Source organism: Pipistrellus kuhlii, unplaced genomic scaffold, assembly GCF_014108245.1.
Source record: "Pipistrellus kuhlii isolate mPipKuh1 unplaced genomic scaffold, mPipKuh1.p scaffold_m20_p_6, whole genome shotgun sequence".
Lineage (NCBI taxonomy): Eukaryota > Metazoa > Chordata > Mammalia > Chiroptera > Vespertilionidae > Pipistrellus > Pipistrellus kuhlii.
In genome coordinates, this window is record NW_023425562.1 from 70904008 (window position 1) to 70926070 (window position 22063).

General features: G+C 37.8%; 1 protein-coding gene and 1 pseudogene across 5 annotated transcripts in view; both read right to left on the bottom strand.

Moving 5' to 3' along the window:
* The window catches only part of RALGAPA2 (Ral GTPase activating protein catalytic subunit alpha 2), a 278920-nt gene that overhangs the window by 114236 nt on the left and 142621 nt on the right, over positions 1–22063 (bottom strand). For all 5 annotated transcript variants that reach the window (XM_045574683.1, XM_036417809.2, XM_036417810.2 and 2 more), the window contains 7 exons: positions 16914–17042; positions 16026–16084; positions 11998–12106; positions 6236–6346; positions 4392–4460; positions 3762–3896; positions 1709–1892 (listed from right to left, as the gene is read on the bottom strand). In XM_045574683.1, the coding sequence (XP_045430639.1) occupies positions 1709–1892; positions 3762–3896; positions 4392–4460; positions 6236–6346; positions 11998–12106; positions 16026–16084; positions 16914–17042 (796 nt within the window). The remainder of the gene's footprint in view (positions 1–1708; positions 1893–3761; positions 3897–4391; positions 4461–6235; positions 6347–11997; positions 12107–16025; positions 16085–16913; positions 17043–22063) is intronic.
* LOC118707477 lies at positions 20620–21461 on the bottom strand (annotated as a pseudogene).

Genomic DNA, 22063 nt, shown 5'->3' on the forward strand with positions numbered 1-22063 from the left:
TGCAGGTGTTTCTAAGCTTCTTTGCTTTTTTATTTAGTTAAAATGGTAATGATTATTTTTAATACCACAGAAGTATATTAGGACAAGTCTACATTAAGGTCCTGAGGTTTTCTGGAGAATGATCAAGTTGAAGGATGTTGTATATTGAAAGAAAAATGGTACCAAAACTTAAAGGTGCATTTTTAGGTTTATCCTTTTCCACTAACTTGCTAATCTTCTGCTATTTTCAAGTGATAAATAAGTGGTAAACCAATTTTTATGAAAGTTATAGGGATGAATGTAAATTAATAACTTTAGGAAAAAGCAGATTTTTTTTTTTAAATGAGACATGGACTACAATGTAAGAAATAAAGGAAACAGATAAAGGGTCACTTTCTTTAAAAAATATGGTTTGCATTTACAATTGTGCAGAAAAGCAAACAGGGAACTCCAGAAAAAGACAATTACAAAATTAAGTAAATGGAGGGTATCAAGAAGTCAAGATGAAAATGTGCCAGACACCATCCAACAGCAAAACAACTCAAAATGAGTCTTTAGTGTATTCTTGCAAAATATCAGAATAACTAATATGAGGTTTCAGGAACTTGATCGTTAAACCTTAAATTCAAATCCCTCCTCCATTACTTCTGACGTGCACTTTTTCCCTTGGGAAAATCCCTGCACTTCAGTTTGCTCATCTATAGAAGGAGCTAAAATAAGGGCTGGCTGATTCCAGAGCCCATCCTCCTGACTGGGGCCCCGCCTGCTGCCCTCTTCATTCACACCTCGCCCTGCCCCTCCTCTCAGCATGAACCACACTCCAGACTCAGATTCTGCCATTTCGAAAGCACAGCCTCTGGACCCCATGCCTTCCCATGGTAGTGTCTCCTGTGTCCTCCCTCTCTCCACCAAGGACCCACAAGAGTGGTCTGTCTTAGAGTGCTGAACGGTCACCCCAGGTCGTCTGCTCCTGCTATCTGGCTACAGATGAACCACTCTGCCCAAAGTACCCAGCAAACCCACCACCAAACAGTCAGTGGGGAAACAGAACAGCCCCCAGTCTGTTCTCACCCTACCTGAAGTTCCTACACTGCTGATTTTCCTCGGTTCCTGATCTGCCCCCCTTCCTTTGATTTGCTAAAAATGATTCTTTTTCCATTTCCCTCACTTTGTTTTTCTGGTGACATTCCCTCACTCCTTTGCCTTTAAGGACTCTAAAGTGGCCCCTCTGATGAACTGAGCTATCCTCAAACTGTGGCCTGTAAATTCCCATCTCTCTTCTCAGGGTGCTCTCTTAGTCTGGAACACTTCACAGTCTGTCTTCTTTCAGAGTCTGTCCATCCTTCTAAGTCTGGCTTCGGTCCTTCTCCATGGGAAGCCGCTATGGTGCTACCAGTCCACAGATGAGTCCTTGTGTATTAATCCTGTCTCTCCCGTTAGATGTAAAGCTCCTTGGGGATAGAAAATGAACTGTTCTTGTGGGTCCCATGGGTCTGAGACATATGGTTCTTCAATAACACGACATTCAGCTAAGGTGAGAAAAGAAAGGGTAGGGAAGAAACAGAGAAAGAGAAGAAAACAAGAATGGCAGAATTTTCACAGAGAACTCTAGAAACCAGGAATTCAACAACTAGAATTAAAAACAACACAGCAAGCATGGATAAAAGGCTATCATCTTTCCTTTTTTCTGCCCACAAAAATTAATATTCTGAAAAAAAAAAAATCTCACCCTCTTCAACAGTAAGCAGGTTGCCCAGGTCTGCTGACGAGTGATACTGGACTGGCTCAGAATTCATCACGTTTGCTAGTGGCAGGAAGGGGTCATAATCTGAGGATGACAGGTCAGCCAGGGTCAGTGTGTAGTGACTCTGTTGAGTGTATGTGCTTGAGCCACAAACACAGCAGTGCAGAACCTGTGGAAAACAGAAGGGAATGTGTGCCATGGATAACACTCTGCTCCAAAGGTTTCCTGAAACCAACGGTCGCCAACCTTTCAGACCTCATGGACCACCAGTGGTCTGCAGACAGCCGGTTGGCGACTGCTGAGTTAGGAGGTAGGACTCCTGCTTTGTAATACTTGAAAAATCAAATCCTTTCCATTCTGAAACATAGTCTTGCTATTAGCAAGTTTATTTGTTCCTTTCACATCAATGACAATAAAGACATTCTCAAGTTAAAAAAAAAAAAAAAAAGTAAAAAGGCGCCTATTTTGCCATTCTGTATGGTGGCACACACCAAAGTCCTGCTCCAGGCCACCCAAGGCCACAGAAGTAGTAGAAGGAAATAATTTGGGAGACAAAGCCTAGCTACAGCCTAAGCCACAAAATAAACAACCACCATACACACAGGGAGCTAGTGACTAGGAGGAGGTGCTGTGGGGGCTTCTGGGAGGCTAAAGATGGTCTGTTTCTAGAGTTGGGATCAGGTTTCACAGGTGTGCCTACTTTGTAAAAATTCACCTAGCTCTCTCTTATGATTGATGCAATTTTCTAGATGCATTTATATTTCAATAGAAAGTTTCCTTTAAAAATACAATGAAGAGTCATTCAATAAATTTGAGAATCATGTTAACTATGAGGTGACTTTTATATTGGTAAAGCAATTTTAAAAGACATCTTTTAAAAAAAGAGATGAATTTAAATGATTGTGGCTGCTTTAGTGGGTCAAGTCAGCCTCAAATAGGTTTATAAAGCTAACATAGCAACCAAAATCTTCAACTAGTGAAGAATTTTAAATAAAATACACAATACTTTTTAGAATTTCAACCATGGTTAAGTGGTATTTTTTTAATTCAATACATTTTAAAATAAAAATTAATGACATGGAATCTTTAAAAAAAACTATTATCAAAGGTCCATTACCAAAATAAGTAAACAACAGAATTGTCCTACATAATAGTAATTATTGAATGGACACCCAAATACTAAATACATACATACATATATACATAAGGCTATCACAGGACAGACTGAAATCTGTGTAGAAGGACAGTATAAAGGGTTCAGAGCAGTGGTTCTCAACCTTTCTAATGCAGTTCCTCATGTTGTGGAGACCACCAACCACAAAATTATTTTCGTTGCTACTTCATAACTGTAATTTTGCTATTGTTATGAATCGTAATGTAAATATCTGTGTTTTCTGTTGGTCTTAGGTGACCCTGCTGCTGTAGAGCCTAAGACCAATGAAAATAATTTTATGGTTGGGGGTCACCACAACATGAGGAACTGTATTAAAGGGTCGCGACATTAAAAAGGTTGAAAACCACTGGTTCAGAGTAAATACCACACTTAGTCATGATTATGGGGTAAAATAGTACAATAAAATGATGACGGTAATTATTTTGATGTGATACATTTCATTAATTTATTTCTTAAGATCTTTTAAGAGATTACTAGGACCACTATATTTTTTTCTTCCCTTGAAAAATAGATTTTTCTCAAACTAAGGCTATGTATATTCCTACTATATAAACAATTTTCTTTAAGTTAGGTAGATTTGGACCATGTTCTGTGAAAATTGGGGGATTTGATCAAAACAGCAGTTGTTTTAAGATGACAGTCATGTAAAAATGCATGCATCTTTCACATGGTAACCATTGCTTCTTACAATTGTATCTGTCCTGTTTTCCCTCCCTAAATTATTTGTTTCCTTTACATGTCCCCCCACCCCCACCCCCCGCCCAATAAATTCTTTTCAAAAGGGCATTGATAAATAGGTAAATGCATAAAACTTATTTTGGTGATTCCCATACTACATGCTCTCCAGGCCCAACCAAGACTCACCCTGTAGATGTAATCCAGCAAAGGGGCTCTGCGTGAGTGCTGCTCCTCCAGGGCCGTGGATACCGGGCGGAGCAGGGCGCTCACCGGCAACGCCATGCACCAGTCCAGGAGGCAGAGGAGCAAGGACACAATGAACTGGAAGAGGAAACAGGCCCAGCACCTTACACTGCAGTCTCTTAAACTTCACTAAAGCCAATAACAAACCACAGAGCTATCCCTGCATAATAGTAATTATTCAATGGACACACAGAAAAGGAATAAATGAATGACTAAGATTTTGACAAAGGTTAACAGAGAAAGATATTATAGAGGATATCCTTGCGTGTAATACTATTTATCATTCTGTTTTACATTTAAAAAATATATTTTATGAATTTTTTACAGAGAGGAAGGGAGAGAGATAGAGAGCCAGAAACATCAATGAGAGAGAAACATTGATCAGCTGCCTCCTGCACACCCCCCACAGGGAATGTGCCAGCAACCAAGGTACATGCCCTTGACTGGAACTGAACCTGGGACCCTTCAGTCCACAGACCGACTCTCTATCCACTGAGCCAAACCAGTTTCAGCTCTGTTTTACATTTAAAAAAAAACAGACTCTAGGCAAAACTTAGCCAGTGTGCCACCTACCTTCTTATCTGTTTCCACTGCGGAGTACTCTGCACTTGGTAAAAGAAAAGCAATTGTGGCCACAAGAATCTGTATAAAAAAAAAATCCTCAGTCAAATAGACCAAAGTGGCACTTTTGGAAGCCATATGGTAAAACTCCCATGTGGCTTCCATCCCATTCTGTTGGTGGCAAAATTGGGGGCCCCAGAGAAAGAAATATTTATATTTGTAGTCATAAATTTCTATTTTCAGTCTCCACACTTGTGTAGAAAGCAAAAAATACTTTCAAAAATAGTTACGAAAATGCTCCCATTTATTTTTCTTATAAATTACCCAGCTTCATACTATTTTCCTAGAGTCACAGCACCACGTTATGTTCAAAGGTCTTCCATGTAGATGTAACTTATATGGTTGCCCTAAAACCCAATTCCATCTTGTAGCACCTTATATTCCTATGCCCACCGTTCTCTCTCACTCTAGGCCACTTAAGGTAAAAAATCACTAGTGATATTTGATGTGTCTCTGAGAGAACAACATGGTTTCCTTGGTGAAATTTGTCTAGGGCTGAGAAAAAAATAAATCAATATCACTCTTCCTCTAATATCACATGGAAACAAACAACATTTCCTTGAGTTGCCACTACCGTGTTTCCCGAAAATAAGACATCCTCTGAAAATAAGACCTACTTACAGGTTACCTTCTGAGTGAAATATAAGGCATCCCCCTGAAAATAAGGCCCTCCCCAGGCTAAACATGAGAGATTTGGTCCACTGATTCTGAAAGAAATGGAGTCACAAGAAATTCACCAGGAAATTCAGGAATTGGATTGTTATGATGATGTTCCAGAAGATGACATGATTGTCATTGAATAAATGAGTAAATTCTTGATACTGTAGGATTCACAGTTTGTCTTGACAACTACCGTACCGTATACCGGTAATAAATTTCCTTTATTTTCATTTAACAATAAATGTGTACCGTATTCTTCTTCATGGAAAAATAAGACATCCCCTGAAAATAAGACCTAGCGCATCTTTGGGAGCAAAAATTAATATAAGACACTGTCTTATTTTCGGGGAAACAGGGTAAATGTTAAAGAACTGGGCATGTTTTCAAGAGTACAGCTATACAAACTGGCAGGAACTGGTGTGATATACCACCAGGAACTGGTGTGATATACCACCAGGTGTGATATAACACCAGGGGGAGGGTACTTGCTCCAGTACAAGCAAGCATTCCCAATGCAACCAACCTCCAGGACATTAAACTGAGATGATTCTTCCTGGTCCTCTGTCCTTCTCCTCCACTAGTTACCCTCACAGAGGGTATTAGAGCAGTAATCTCATTACAGCTGGCAATCACGCTATGGCAGAAGCACAGCCGGGGCCTTCAGTCTGGGAGAGACTCCTGTTTTTACACAGCAGGCCCCACTCCCTGCTGCTCCTCCCACCACACACACAGAGGGCATCCTAACCAGCTGCCTACTCCTCCTTGGCACCATCCAAATTACTCGGAATGAATGAAGCCCAGGCCACAAAGGTCTCTTTGTTGTGGTCGTGTCTGCTTTTCAAACTCTCCAAGTGTAAGCCTCTGCCCTGGAACACTGGTGGCGCTCTACGTAGTGCCTGGAATCACAGCTGAGGACTTGTGTGGTAATTTAATAGTTCGCTCTCTAACAATTAATTGAGTATCTACAATCAAAGTCCCCAAAAATGTATACACACACTTTGAATAATTATAAAGGCAGTGTTTATTAAAATACATTTCATTTTGAAAATCAAGCTATCAGCTGTTAAAGTGTGTATACATTTTTTCGGGGGGAACCCTATATAACAAAATGAAATGTTTATACTACAGAGACTTACTTCTGCAATTTTCAGAGGCAGAGAGGTTTCAAACGTCTGAAGCTTTTCCCAGTAGGAAACCAGCAACTGAAGAACATCACAGGCTGCCTGAGCCACGATTTTGTTGGGAAACTAGGAAAGGAAACAAAACCCCAAACTAAATAATCTCATTTAACATGTACATTATTACTAAGGAAGAACATGAGTTATTTCTCTCTAGCTCCTTTTAGAGATATAGTTCCTTGTTTCGGTTTTTTCTTTTCTCTTTATTGAATTAATGAGTGACAGTGGTTAACAATTATAAAGGCTTCAGGTACACAACTCCACAACACATCATCTGTACACTGTACACTTGTCACCGCCCCAAGTCAAGTTTCCCTCTATCACCAGGTATCCCCCTTACCCTCCTCCATGTATTTCCTCTTTTTCCTCCCTGCCCGTTGCAATCACCACACTGTTGTCTGTGTCCATGAGGTTGGGTTTTTTTTGTTTTGTTTTTTAATCCCTTTACCACCACCACTCAGCCCTCCAAACCCTCACCCCAACAGTGTGCTACTTGTCTTTGACTGGCTTATTTCACTTAGCACAACGCTCTCCAGATCCATCCATGTTGTCGCAATGGGTAAGATTTCTTTGTTTCTTTCTTTCCTCTCTCTTCGTCCTTTCTCTTTTTCTTTTTCTTTCTTTCTTTCTTTCTTTCTTTCTTTCTTTCTTTCTTTCTTTTTTTTTTTTTTTTTATAGCTGAGTAGTGTAAATGTACCACAGCTATTTTTATCCATTCACTTACTGATGGGCACTTGGATTGCTTCCAAATCTTGGCTATTGTAAATAAAACTACAATGAACATAGAAATGCATAGATTCTTCTGAATTAGTATTTCAGGTTTCTTTGGATTTTTGTTTTGGTGAAAAATGTGTCCTATATAGTTTATACACGATGACCATTCTATAACTGCCTTATGTCCAGACTAGCTATACTAATTTACACAGCATTCTGTAGAAACAAATAACTATCATTTAATCATTTGGAAATTAAAACCATAACTTCAAAAGGTTTTTTTTTTTTTATGTGATCACATAAATCCTAGTGGTGACTAACAGGAAATTTAAATTCAGTGCATTATTGAATAGCTGCTGCTGAACCTTTTACAAGATGATAATTTTAGCGTTGGAAAATCTTCGACAGCTCTTTAAGATAGATGCTTACTTTATTTTACACAAGGAGAAATGGAATGATCAAATGACTTTCTATCCTGGGAAATTAAACTTAAACCACATATGTAACATAAAAAAAATATGAAAAATTTGGCGACTACCAGAACAAGACTTGTTATGATATATTCAATACTTTGTGTATGTTTCCTGAGCCTGCTTGTGTCCAAGGTCCTCCAGCTGCTTACATTTCTTGTGAGATGGCATGTCAAAGGGGTAACCCCTACAAAAGCTGATGGCTGAGGGTGCATGAAAGGCAGGGCACCCTGGCCAGAACCTTGGGCCACACTGCCACCTATACCTTTGCCAATGACTCTGTATCCCTGTCTAGGGAAACCTCTGGATATGTAGCTTAGGAGCTCCACGTCACATGAAGCAGACACCAACTGACTTGGATACCACACAAACAACACAGAAAAGCTAACCTTTAGCACTTCAGTGACGAATGTAGAGGATAAGGAAGAAGGTGATTAATTTAACTCTACAGAATAAACAGTTACTGACTACCCCTTCCTGATAGGTGCAAGGTAAACCCAGGGTAAGAGCATCTGCACTCAAGGGCTCTTCACACTGTCAATCAGCCATCCAGGCCTCAGATGACCTGATTCTCATGGGCATCTCTCAGCCCTCAAACACTCTGGCTTACTTCTGCCCCAGTACCTTTACACCTGCTCCTTGTATGGCTGGGGCACTCATTTTCCAGATCTGCATTCGGCTGATGCTGTCACATCTTTCAGATCATAGCACAGCTACCCTGTTTCCCCGAAAATAAGACAGTGTCTTATATTAATTTTTTTCTCCCAAAGTTGCGCTAGGTCTTATGTTCAGGGGATGTCTTATCTTTCCGTGCACTAGGTCTTATTTTCGGAGGATGTCTTATTTTTGGGGAAACACAGTACCATACCCACACAAAGTTGCAGTCCACCCCCTCTAGCTCTTCCGCTTCAGCCTGTTCCCCTGCTATCGTTTCTTTATGACATTAATGGATGTCTGAGCTGATCTACTATGTCTGTCATTTATTAAATTTAGTAGTTTTCCGGTGGAGTCTTTAGGGTTTTCTATGTACAATATCTTATCATATGCAAATAATAAGAATTCTACTTCCTTCTTTCCAATTTGGATGCCTTTTACTTCTTCTTCTTGTCTGATCCCTGTGGGTAGGACTTCCAGTACTGTGTTGAATAAGAGTGGTGAAAGTGGACATCCCTGTCTTCTTCCTGTTCTAAGGGAAAATGGTTTTAGGTTTTGAGTGTGATGTTGGCTATACGTTTGTCATATATGGCCTTCATTATGTTGAGATATGATCTCTCTATTTCCACTTTGCTGAGAGTTTTTAATAAAAAAAAAGGTGTTAGATTTTGTTGAATGCTTTTTTTTCCTGTGTCTATTGATGTGATCATGTGGTTTTTGACTTCCAATTTGTTTATATAATGTATCACATTTATTTATTTGTGAATATCGTACCAGCTTTGCATCCCTGGAATAAATCACACTTAGTCATGGTGTATGATCTTTTTAATATATTGATGGATCCGATTTGCTAATACTTTGTTGAGATCTTAGCATCTATGTCCATCAGATATATTGGACTACAACTTCCTTTCTTTGTCATGGTTTTATCTGGTTTTGGAATTAGAATAATGTTGGCCTCTTAAAATGAGCTTGGGAGTCTTCCCTCCTCTTGAATTTTTTGGAAGTTTGAGAAGGATAGGTGTTAGTTCTTTGAATATTTGATAAAATCCACCTGTGAAGGCATCTGGTCCAGGGCTTTTATTTGTTGAGAGTGTTTTTATTGATGCTTCAATTTTGCTAGTTGTAATCTGTCTATTCAGATTCTCTGATTGTTCCTGATTCAGTTTTGGAAGATTGCACGTTTTTAGGAATTTATCCATTTTGTCCAGATTGTCCAATTTGTTGGCATACAATCATTTGTTAATATTTTTCTAAAATCCCTTGTATTTCTGTGGAATCAGTTGTTACTTTTTTGCTTTCATTTCTGAGTTTATTTGGGTCCTCTTTCTCTCTCTCTCCCCTACCCTCTCTCTTTTTGATGAGTTTGATTGAAGGTTTGCCAATCTTTTTATCTTTTAAAAGAAACAGCTCTTGGTTTTCATTGATCTTTTATACATTTTTTAAAGACTACTTCATTCAAGCTGGAGCAAGAGAGGTTCCTTGGTTTTCCTTAGTCACCTTCTCTTTTATTTCTAAAATGGAAATAATAACAGAATGTACAGGAGTGGTAGATCCACATCCATGCACTGTGCTGGAACACTTGTGACAGAGTTAAGGGCAGGTACATATTTTTCTGTTGCCTTATGTTTTTCCTCATATTTATAGAAATTTTCGAAAATTTGTAAAAATAAAAAGAAAAAATATAAGCCCTCATATTCTTTTCCTCTTGTTACCAATTTCCATCTCTCTTCTATACTACATAAATATATACATCTGTACATCTCCTTAATTTCAAGATAATTTCAAATTAACATTTTTTCCAGGAAAGGGGTAAAGATGGGTGGGCACATCACATTAAATATACATTTCTAGATTAAGAAAAATTCAAATTTGAAAAACAGATCTTAGAATTAAAAAAGTAAAATATTAAAAAAATGAACTGGAATCTAAAATACACAATTGATACCCAACTTTTTCCTCTTTTATACGTGAATATCTCTCCATAGCTTTGGGAGTCAGCGAGAGTGTCCTGCACATTTGTGACAAAGCCCAGACATGAGGCCAGAGTATCTTGGGTTTGACCCTGACAAGCTCTATTATTCTCACTAAACTCATTTTCCTCATCTGAACAGCAGAGTTGGCAATAACCCTTCACCTATGGGATAGTTCTAAGGATTAAACACAATGACGAAGGTCAAGGTTCAGTTCCCTTCTCAGAACAGAGAGAGCACTCCTAAGTGATAATCTTGGTTTAATTAATTTTCCATTTCTTTCCACAGGGATCGCCAGCAAGCGTTTTTCCAGCTCTCAAGATGCAAAGGGCAATCCCAAGTGATGTTGAGGAGGGAAGGGAGAGGACAGGGTGACAGAGGGAGGTGGTCAGAGGGCACACCTAGGGAACAGGAGCATTGAGTTTGGCCAGGAAGAGTGGTGGGTGAGGAGTGTTGCCATTAAATCAAGCTGCCAGGGAAGGCAGGGGCCAGACCAGGGGGCTGGATGCTGAGATGCGGGCAGGGGAACACTAGTGTTATCTTATGGGGCTGACACACCAAAGGCGGCAAAGGGGCTGTCGATGGCTTGGTGATGACTGTCACAAGCGCCAGCTGCCATGGCTGTTATTATTAGAGCAGCATGTGGCGGACAGCAGAAAAGGGCAGGCAAGTGCCTGGATGTGGGTGATAGACAGTTTGTGATTCAGCATGGCCAGGTTGTCATTCTAGAGCAAGCATGTCAAATTCGCGGCCCGCCATGAGGCACGCAGCCTGCCAGCTGTGAGTTTGACATGCTTGCTCTAGAACCTGGAACAAGTTCTTTAACTCCCCTGCACCTCAGTTCCTCCACTGTGAAATGGGCAATTACCTAGCAATGGAGTACTGCCACAAACCTTCATTCCGGGGAGGTACCAGCAGCAATGCTAAAGTTCGTACCATCATTTCTAAGCAGGAGCCACGAAAGGACACAGCAGAATTTGAGCTCTGATTTAAAAAGTGGCCTCACAGTGCGTGTAAAAGTTGACTTTTGTCTTTCATGCCACACAGATCAGCTCGCAGTGCTGGTTCCATCACTTATGCCTGCATGGCTGTGGGATCACGATCTGAATTCCCTGGCCTTGCTTTCCCTTGGAGTGACACAGGGATTGTGACATCTACCTCAGTGCTGTCATGAAGGTTAACGAAAGCATTCAGAGATGTTAGCACGAATCAGGCCCAGTATGAGTACTCAGTAAATGGCAGTTCCTCTTTTCATTAACAAAACAAGGGCAGAAAGAATGCCCTAAGAGTGCCCAAAGCCCAGCTGGACTGTAAGCACTCAAGGTCATAACCAGGACTGTTGTATCTCTCCTATTCCCACATCTGAGGCCAGCGCACAAAATCCCATTTTATTGTCATTCCCACCAGGTGTCCTGCTTGCCACAGGAAAAGCCCAGCCACCAGGGGAACCCAATTTGCCACTGAACTTGGTCTAGAAATGCTCAGACTGGAGGGCCAGTTGTAGTGGCCAGTTAGGAAGCAGCCATTGGTGGCCTCTCCTGAGAACCTCACAGAACATTCATCATGGCTCTCAGAAAAATATATATTTTTAAATTAAAAATACACTTTTGGTGCCCTGCTGGCATGGCTCAGTGGTTGGGTGCTGACCTATGAACCAGGAGGTCACAGTTCGATTCCCAGTGAGGGGCGTGCAGGAGGCAGTCGATTGGTGACTCTCTCTCATCATTGGTGTCTCTCTCTCTCTCTCTCTCTCTCTCTCTCTCTCTTTCTCTGAATCAATAAAAATATATTTTAAAAAAACACCCTCTTGGTAATGGGAGGAGGGGGGGATGGGGCTAATTCAAATAAAAACTGGTTGAAAACCTAGAATATGGCTTAATGTCAAATGTACATCATGAGCTGGTAATACCTTCAAAGTGACACCTATCACATTGATGGCCTCTTTCAGCTGAGGGTGGCTCGTGCACTGTGCAAGTTCTTCACATATCCAGACCCCGAGGGAGCAAATGGCAATGCATCTTTTTCAGAAAAAAAAAAAAAAGGAGGGAGACTTGCATGAAATTTCATGTTTTAATATAATACCCAAACCAAATTTTCTTGGTATTTTCAAATGACAAAATATTTTTTAAAAATAGCAAAATTTACATTAACAAAATGTTCTTATTGAGGAAAAAAAGGTAAGGTACCTTACATAGACCAGTTTTCAGGACAATTAGAAATATTGAGAATGGTTAGTAATTCAATATTTAATAAAATAAATGGTTTATTTTCTTTTACTGTCATAGCCCATCAACATATTAACCTATTTTTGTTAAAACTAATTTTAAGTACATTTTACTGCTTTAAGATATTTTTGAGGAAAAATAAAAAATGAGGATGTTAGAAATTGAGTTTGTAATTGTTTTCCTTAAAATACCTATCACAAATAGAAGACAGATCCTATATTTTACTGTAAAGAATATTTGAATATAACTTTCAAAAAAGGTTTCACCATTATTTCTCTTAAGCAATGTATTAAGACAAAATAGTTTCTGAGTTGCACAGTCCTTTACAAATTACCTTTCTCAATTATAAATCAATTTTAAATAATAATTTTCTTTGGAACAGATATATTCAACTATCTTTTATAATAACCAAAAAGTCATATGCCCGTTATCTTTTTTTCTGAATGCTGACATACACACAATTAAAATATTTGCTCCCCAAACTACTTATTTTCAGAACAAAAAGTGGATTCAAGCCACTGCTCAGAGTCAGACATTGGCTGTAACATGTATCTGTTCTTTGTAAAAAGAGGTCACATCCAGTGCCAATCACAATGGACATACTGCTCAGCTCTCTATACTGAAAGTTCATTTGTATTCAATAGAATTCCACAAATAAAATCATATTTTGAGGTTTTAAAACCACCAAGTTTCATTGGATTTTCACCTCTTTAAATTAGGATAGACTTAGTGCATTAGAACAAACACATTAAAAATCCTTTGAAGATTGTGTCACCTTCTACCAAAATTCACTCAGTAAAGCAGTGAAACTCAGTTTACAAAGTATGCCGGGCCATTTCTGTTTCTCCAAAACCAGCATTACCAGGAGTTCCACACTATTTTAACCTTGGCTATTCCTTCCTGTACAGAACTGTCTAAACCAGTGGTTCTCAACCTTTCTAACACCGTGACCCTTTAATACAGTTCCTCCTCATGTTGTGGTGACCCCCAACCATAAAATTATTTTCATTGCTACTTCATAACTGTTAATTTTGCTACTGTTATGAATCGTAATGTAAATATCTGTGTTTTCTGATGGTCTTAGGTGACTCTGCTAGTGGTCCTCAACCTATCTCTTCTCTTGCCTAATTCCTTTGCTTATTCTCATCTAGAAACTGTACTTTGCATCTTAGTTGGCATATATTACTCTATATTCCCAGGTACTCTACACTTTTTATATCCCCCCAAATTAACCCAGACTCTGTTCAATCCACTAAAATCTATACAATTTGAAATTATATAAAAAATTTCATTTTTTACCATTTTAAGAGCTTCTCTTTTTTTGTGTGCATGTGTGTATATGTCTAGGAGTGTGTGTACTAGTATATGAATGGGTTTTTTTTACAACCCATTAAACTATTAGTCACAGGTAATTTGTTAAGGGCAAAGATCTCTCATTCCTAGGACCTGCATTACTCTGTAACTATCAGCTCTGTGTTATGGAGAACATTTGTGACCCATAAAATGGTTTTATAATCTAAACTACTCTCACTTGCTTTGAATTTTAAAGCCACACCAGCTTGTAAAATAGCTTCCATGCCATTTTCTCTCTTTGAAATTTATTATTTAACATCCCCATTTAGCATCTTCCAATTCTAATACTCTCAATTATTCCTCAAGCCTACGTGTTCTTGCCAATTAAGATTCTCTGTATCCCAAATATGTCCTTTGTGATCCTTAATGAGTTTTATCTATCAAGACTCTTTTCTTTTCTTTTCTTTCTTTTTTTAGCTAATGGCAATACTGCTTTCACTCTCCTCTATATTCCAACACACTCTCCTGTTTAGTATCATCTCATACAACTCTTAATTTATACAACTTCTAATTTTTTTCTTCATTTTTCTAAATCATCACTCACAAGTATACTATATTCCTTAAGACTCCTCCATTTATTTGAAATCTCAATCATATTTCAGTCTGCGTGTTTATCTACACTTATATTCCCTTAATTTCACTGTCTGATTCCTTTTATATACAAATAAGAAAGACTGACCATGTCATTTCTATTAAAGAAATTTGACAGAATACACTCAATAAAAAGTGTTTTTTAAAAAAAGGACTGTCAACACTTGTTGAAGGGTTCAATATGGTGGTTAAGGGAAATGGAAAAATAAAGAATTTTCCCCAAATTTCTGGTTTAAAAAATCTAGTTAGAAGATGGTCCCATTTACTAAGATGCAGTCTGGGAGACAGTCAGAAGACTCATTGGTTTATTACAGTGTGTTAACTTTGGATATGCTAAGACAGCCTAGTTGAGTTATTAAGTAAGCAGTTTAATATATAAGCCTGAATATATTATGGGTTCCCAGTAGGATCCAGGTAAATAAATTCAATATCACCAGCAGGTAGGTGGAATTTAATTTCTGATTAGAATGAAAAAGAACATCTAGAAGGTCATGGAGTGAGAAGAATCAAGTCACTCTAACATTCAAAGGTTTAGGGAGAAGAGGGAAAGAGCAGGTATAGTAGTGGAGAAGCAAAATCAGAAGACTATGTTCTAAGAAACTGGCAATGTTGAGGGTAAAGATAGACTAACTTCAGAATTAGTAAGATAAGTATGCATATTAATATTTCTGAGGTAACCTTTAAAAGAACTGACTTCTAAAAAAACAGGTATAATAAATAGAATGTGGAAAAATAATCTGGAAAAAAAGAAAGAGAAAAAAGAAAAAGAAAACAAGGAAGTAAAGAAGAATGAATAGGAAGAAAAAAGGAAGAAAAAATAAGAGGGGGGAAATGAAGGCAAGAAAAGGGAGAAAATGAAATACTGGGAAAGGCCAATAGCAAAGTAAAAAAAAAAAAGATGAAAGATCTACAGTTTTTGCAAAAAGAGAATTTAAAAGAGAAGAATACAGAATGATTAAATTTAAAAGGATAGAAGTTATTATTAAAAAACAGCTGGATCAATATCAGACAAGTGGTCTTTAAGATAAAAAAATTAACCTTAGAGATCAAAAGGATCACTACATAAATATAAAAGATTTAATTCACTATAGATCTAACTCAAGTTCTTTGCAGCTAATAACATAGCTTCAAATATATATAAAACAAAAATGAACAGATACAGAGGGAAACTTTAATGTATTTTTCTCAGTAAATGATCAAGTGAAAAAAATTAAAAATATTATGGAATATTTAAAGAACACAATTAAAAAAATTAATAACATTATTTCCCCCCCAGATTAACCCAGACTCTATTCAATCCACAAAAATCTATACAACTTAGAATTATATTAAAAAATTCATTAGACACATCTAGAATACTATACCCAACAACTGGAGAACAATGTATACATGTATTGTTTTTCAAGCATGTATGAGACATTTGAAAAAACTGACTAGAAATAGGGTCATAAAGCAAATTTCAACAATTTCTAAGACTATTATCAGGCATACAGCATTTTTGACCCACAATGCAATTAACTCATCAGTAGCAAAAAATAGAAATAACCATGTTTGGAAATTAAGAAATATGTTTCTAAATAAATCATAACTCAATGAAGGAATCATACTGGAAACTGGAAAAATTTAAGTGAAGCATTTTCCTGATATAATATTTGTTATACTTTTCAGTGTAAGGGTTATGTGAAAGAATGTGTTTAGTAACATTGTGTTTACACACAAATGTATATCATAAAAATGTAAAATTGTTTACATTTTATTCAACACTTACCTTGCACATTCACTTGGTTCCTCTGTGGCATTCTTCAGTAAAATATTTATGAGGTAATGCTAAAAAAAAACCACAATTAAGTAAAATAAAAAATATGTTTAGTAGTTGGTTTCCCACATGTTCTGACTGTTACAGGAAGTTAAGAGCTCCTAATGGACCCGCGAACCTAGGGGAGGAAACAGAGGACTAAGGGGGAGCCCCTGGGCACCTAAGCTGGTCTAGACAACAGAATTCCTGGACATACAACAAAAATGTAGAATGTAGCAAAGCCAGCGAGACTTCCAGATAGGAAATCCCTGGTTTTATTTTTACTTTAATTGGATTACTTATAGCACACTCAATTACCGTATTTATTGTAATTATATGCTACAGGTAGATAGATTGATCAATTCTGGGATTTGAAATGCACATTTGTTTGCACCCAAATCAGCGGAGGAGAGAACAAATGCTTACGTTTATTTGCTAAGGAATAATTTGGAATTTCGAATTATTAGTAGGAATTAATCAGGTCAGCAATGAAATTGAATATTTAGCTTATTCAATTATTGTTTTAAATAAATTCATTTGATGCACTAATGCAGCATAATTAAACCAATAAAATTATTATAAAGGATGATTCGTTACATAATTATGAACCATAGGCATGTTAAACAGATCTAATAAAAAAAAAATACCTGAGGAGCCTATCAGTTTTAACTATAGTATTCTCTGAATCTCATACATTTAATCTCCCTAAAACAGCTCTCTAAAAAACACATCTATTGAAACATTTAAATGATATAACAAAACTTTTAGATAATCAGGTCACTGTGTAATAATGGAAGAGATAACCATTGAGCTAGAATGGTAAAGTTTTAAACTTGAGATTTAGTCAGGTGCATTATGTACCTTGACATCTTCGGTTCCTGTGATGACTTCACCAACTTCTGGCACAGACTGCAGCAGAGGGATCTTCTGGTATACGTTGGGAAAGCAGACGAGAGAACCAAGAATGGTGAGAGCTTCTGAACGAGGGGCCTGCACACAGGAAAGGGAAACACATTTTTCTTCTTATAAGTTAGAAACTTTAAGAGACAACATGTTTTACTTATTTTATGACCATGAAAGGGAATTTTTATAATTACTTTATCTTAGATAAAAAAAACATCAAACTATGCCTGGTTATTCTCCCACAGGTGAATATACTTACTTATGCAGGAGAGATTTGCCTAAATGAAAAAGCTAACTTCCACGGAATGAAAAATATCACTATACTTAGATATAAACAAGCATTGTGAACAACGATCTGAGATTAACTCTCTCATGACTGCTTTCCATTTTTTGGTAGTTTTTTTTTTTTTTTTAATCTTATGTTCTTGACAAAGCAGGGTAAATTATATCAACTTAATATTAGTTTTGCTGTAAATACAGTTAAGAAAAATTCAAAAGGAAAAGGAGTTGGGCAATCAGAAGGTAGAGAAAGAGAGACAATACCATCTGCCTAATTTCCCGTTTCACGAAGAAATGCTTAGCAAAACAATATAGTGTCTGACATACACTGAGGTACAAGACCACTTGTTTGCCATTACTGGAATTGGGTATACAGTGGAACTTAACACATTGCCAACCAGTAGTTTTATTGCTAGCTTTACTCAGTGACCAAATAAGTTTCTATTGAACGAGTACAAAAAACATTTTACATAAATGTTAAAGGTATGCTTTAAAATTAAATACCTATTGCATTTTGAAGTTATTTATTACATGTTCTTACAAGCTAATATCTTTTTGAAGCATGATACTTTGTAAAACACTGTGTAATACTAGTATGAAGTGAGAATTCTCATGATCCATCCTCAATGTGTTAATTCAGTCCAGAAGGCTGTTCAAGAATCAATCTGCTCGAAGACTGAATCATTTTTTCCCATTAGAAATAATGTAAATTGAATTACTTTGTACCAGATCCCTAAATGATTCCTTGTTTTAACCTTTCTTAGATGTAAAATTGTAATATTTGGCTTAGATGTCTAATATATTGTTTAATCTATAAGCAAACACTTCTTTTCTTAATTTCATCAAACCACCCCCTACTAGCCTTAAATGAATCACTTCCAGCACTCATTCTAGGGGTGTCTTTCAGGAAGCTGGCATGCAGTATGGTGGCTTTTTACCTTATCACTCATCTGAAATGCTGTCACAGGCTAACTGCTTTTCCTTTATTCAAATCAACAACAGTTTTGGGTTTTCTTTACCTCTTCAATGGCCTGTGATTATAGTTTCTTTTACATCCTTAGCAATAGCACTTTTTAAAAAAATATATATTTTTATTGATTTTTTACAGAGAGGAAGAGAGAGGGATAGAGAGCTAGAAACATCAATGAGAGAGAATCATCGATCAGCTGCCTCTTGCACACCTCCTTCTGGGGATGTGCCCGCAACCAAGGTACATACCCTTGACCAGAATCGTACTCGGGACCTTTCAGTCCACAGACCGACGCTGTACCCACCGAGCCAAACCGGTTTTGGCAGCAATAGCACTTTTAATGGTCTATTTATGTTTAAAGATTGTGCTAACTGTCCATTTCACTAGCAACAGAAATAAACAAATAAAAACCTTACAAAAATATTCACAGAACAATTTCCCAAGACATTAACAAAGCAATACTTAGGTCTGACAAAATAGACTTCTAAACAAAGGCCATAAAAAGAGACAAAGATCACTACACTAAAGGGTTTGCTACAACAAGAAAATATAACCCTTGTAAATATATAGACACCCAACATAGAAGTACCTATATATATTTTTTAATTGTCTTGGAAGACTTTCAGGAAGAAATCAATAGCAATACAGTCATAGTAAGGGACTTTAACATCCCAATGACATCACTAGATAGTTATTCCAGACAAAAATCAACAAGGAAATAGCAAACTTAAACGAAACAATAGATCAGATAGATTTAATTGATATCTACAGAGCATTTCGTACAAAAGTGGCATTCTTCTTAAGTGCACATGGAACATTCTTAAATGCTAGAAAAAAAAATTCTTAACAAATTCAAGAAGACTGAAATCCCATATCAAACATTTTATCAGATCACAATGACATCAAACTAGAAATCAACTACAATAATAAAAAAAAAAAACCTCAAAAACATTCAAGCACACTGAGGCTAAATAGTATGTAACAATGAATGGGTTACCAATGAGATCAAGAAAGGTATCATAAACTTCCTAGAAACAAATGAAAATGAACATACAACAATCCAAAATATATAAGAAATAGCAGAAGCAGTCCAAGGAGGGAAGTTCACAGCATCACAGGCCTACCTCAAGCTATAAGTAAAAGCTCAAATAAACAGTTTAACCCTAAAACTAAAAGAATTAGAAAGAGAACAACAAGAAAAGTACAGAGTAAATGGAAGGAAGAAAATAAAGATCAGAGTGGGAATAAATGACATAGAGACTAAAAAACAACAACAAAACAAAACAAAAGATCAATAAAACCAAGAGCTGATTCTTTGAAAAGATAAGCAAGATTGACAAACTTTTAATCAGACTTATCAAGATAAAAAGAGGACCCAACTACATAAAATCAGAAATGAAACAGGTAAAGTAACAAGTGACATAACTGAAATACAAAGAATTGTAAGGACATAGTATGAATAACCATATGCCAACAAACTGGATGACCTGCATGAAATGGACAAATTCCTAGACATACACGATCTTCCAAAACTGAATCAGGAAGAATGAGAAAACCTGAATAGGTAGAAATATGAATGAAACTGAAGCAGTAATCAAAAATATCCCAGCAAACAAGTCCTGGACTGGATGGCTGAGCACATTTTACAAACACTATTGTAGATGCCCACTACAGAGCTATGCCAATGAAGTCTGTTCAGGAGAAAGTTTCAGAAGTGGTGACTCACTAGGGTATCTTGCAGCTGACAGGTGACAGGCAAGATGTGTTAGTTATAAAGTAGTTATAGCCTAATTCTCTTTCTAGAAAGAAGCAAGAAGTTAAGAAATTCCTTGGTGTATCAGGTGTGAGTGTTGAGGAGGGCTGTGAGAGGGGTGTCAGAGGACCCAGTGTGTCAGGTGGGTTAGACATCATTAATAATCATGGTTAGCTTCTAAATACTGGTAGCAAGATGATTTCTGATTTGTAATTCGGTAAATTATATAGGTAAATTATCCTATATAACAAAAGCCTTTTATGCTAAGTGTCTGGTTGCCAGGTTGTCTGTTCAACCAATCAAAGCATAATATGCTAATGTATGCTAAGGCCGCTCAATTGCTCGCGATGACATGCACTGACTACCAGTGGGCAGACAGTTGTCCAGTCAACCAGTAGCTATGACTTGCACTGACCACCAGGGGGCAGATGCTCTGACTGGTAGGTTAGCTTGCTGCTGGGGTCCTGCTGATAGGAACTGAGCAAGACAGGCTAGACATGCCCTGGAGACTGCCCATTGTCCATCCCCGGCTGGCCAACCTCTCACATCACTCCCCGGCCTGATTGTGCACCATTGGGGTCCTTCAGCCTGGCCTGTGCCCTCTTGCAATCTGAGACCCCTTGGGGGATTGTCGGAGATCTGGTTTCAGCCTGATCCCGCAGGCCAGGAGAGGGACCCCACTGGTGCACAAATTCGTGTAGTGGGCCTCCAGTAGATAAAAGAAGAAGGCCAAAAATCATACACTAAGGTTAATAAACAGCACTTCCAGTTGAACCACATAAGAGTTGTGCTGGCACCAGGGTTTCACAAGACAAGGCACCCAGGTTTTTTCTTCTCACATCTGGTTTGCAGAGCAGCTCCGTGGCCATTTTAAAAACTTCCCTCTCTCAGCTTTAGTCTATGCTGAACACTCCATGTAATTAATAGCGCCAATGCTGTGTGTCATCTCCCTACCTTCTTCCGGGTTTACCGGCTCTTGCTTCATCTGGCTAGCTCCTGCCCTGAGTGCTCATCATTCCAAAGATTCTTCTTATTCCCAACCATGATGATGGGCAGGTTGGGACAGAAATGCTTGACTTTCAGAGTTTATTTCTGTGGGATGTTCTCTAAACTATCAGGATTATCAATGGAGAAACACATCAGTATAATACCGGTGTTCGGGAAGGAGAGGGGCCTCAAGTGATCATAATCTTCCTGTCCAGCTGTGTCTCACAAAGCCAACTCCACTTGCTTTCCATCCATTTCAATATCGACCACATAGTTCTCAAACACTGTAGGTATATATACACACCTCTGGGAACTAACTGGGCCTTGCTAAAATGATGAGAAGGAAGTCTAGCTACAGGCTCCATCACCAACAATCACAAATTTCCTCCAGATGGCAGGCATTGCTTTCTAATGTCCTGCCACACCAAGGCCTGTGTGGCAGAAGTTCTACAAAGTGCCTTGAACATCTCAGATGAGAAGCACTCAGGCAACGGTTCCCACTGCAGCCTCAGAGACTAATGGGAGGCAGCAGTAGACTACTGGGAGACCCCACGAAAACAGCGGTGTCAGGGGAGCTCAAGCAAGCAAGGATGGACAGTGGTAGACCAGTAAAGCAAATTTTATTTATACCATTTGGAGAGGAAAAAATGAATCTGAAAAAGTAAGTTATACTGAACACAGATGTGAGAAGCTCTTTAAATTTAAATGTTTAAAACTCTTCTCTCAAAAGGCACTGAGACATTGCCCTAGTAGGCGAGGTAAATGTGGAGATTACAAATAAAATTTTTTGTACCTTTGAATACCCACTTAGTTAGCCTACTTTCTTCTAATTTTTTTAGTACAGGAATTCTCCACATTAATAAGAAAATATATATTCATTTTCTAATGAAAATGTTAGTGTTTTAACATTTACAAATATTTTATACTAGACTTCTAACAACTTATACAATAATGAGGAAAACTTTACTAATAATGTACACTCGCCCTGGCCAGTGCTGCCCAGTGGTTGAAGCATCGCCAATGCACAGAAGGTTATGGGTTTGATTCCTGGTCAGGGGCATGTACCTGGGTTGCAGGTTGGATCCCCAGGTGGAGCACATGCAGAAGGCAGCCAATCAA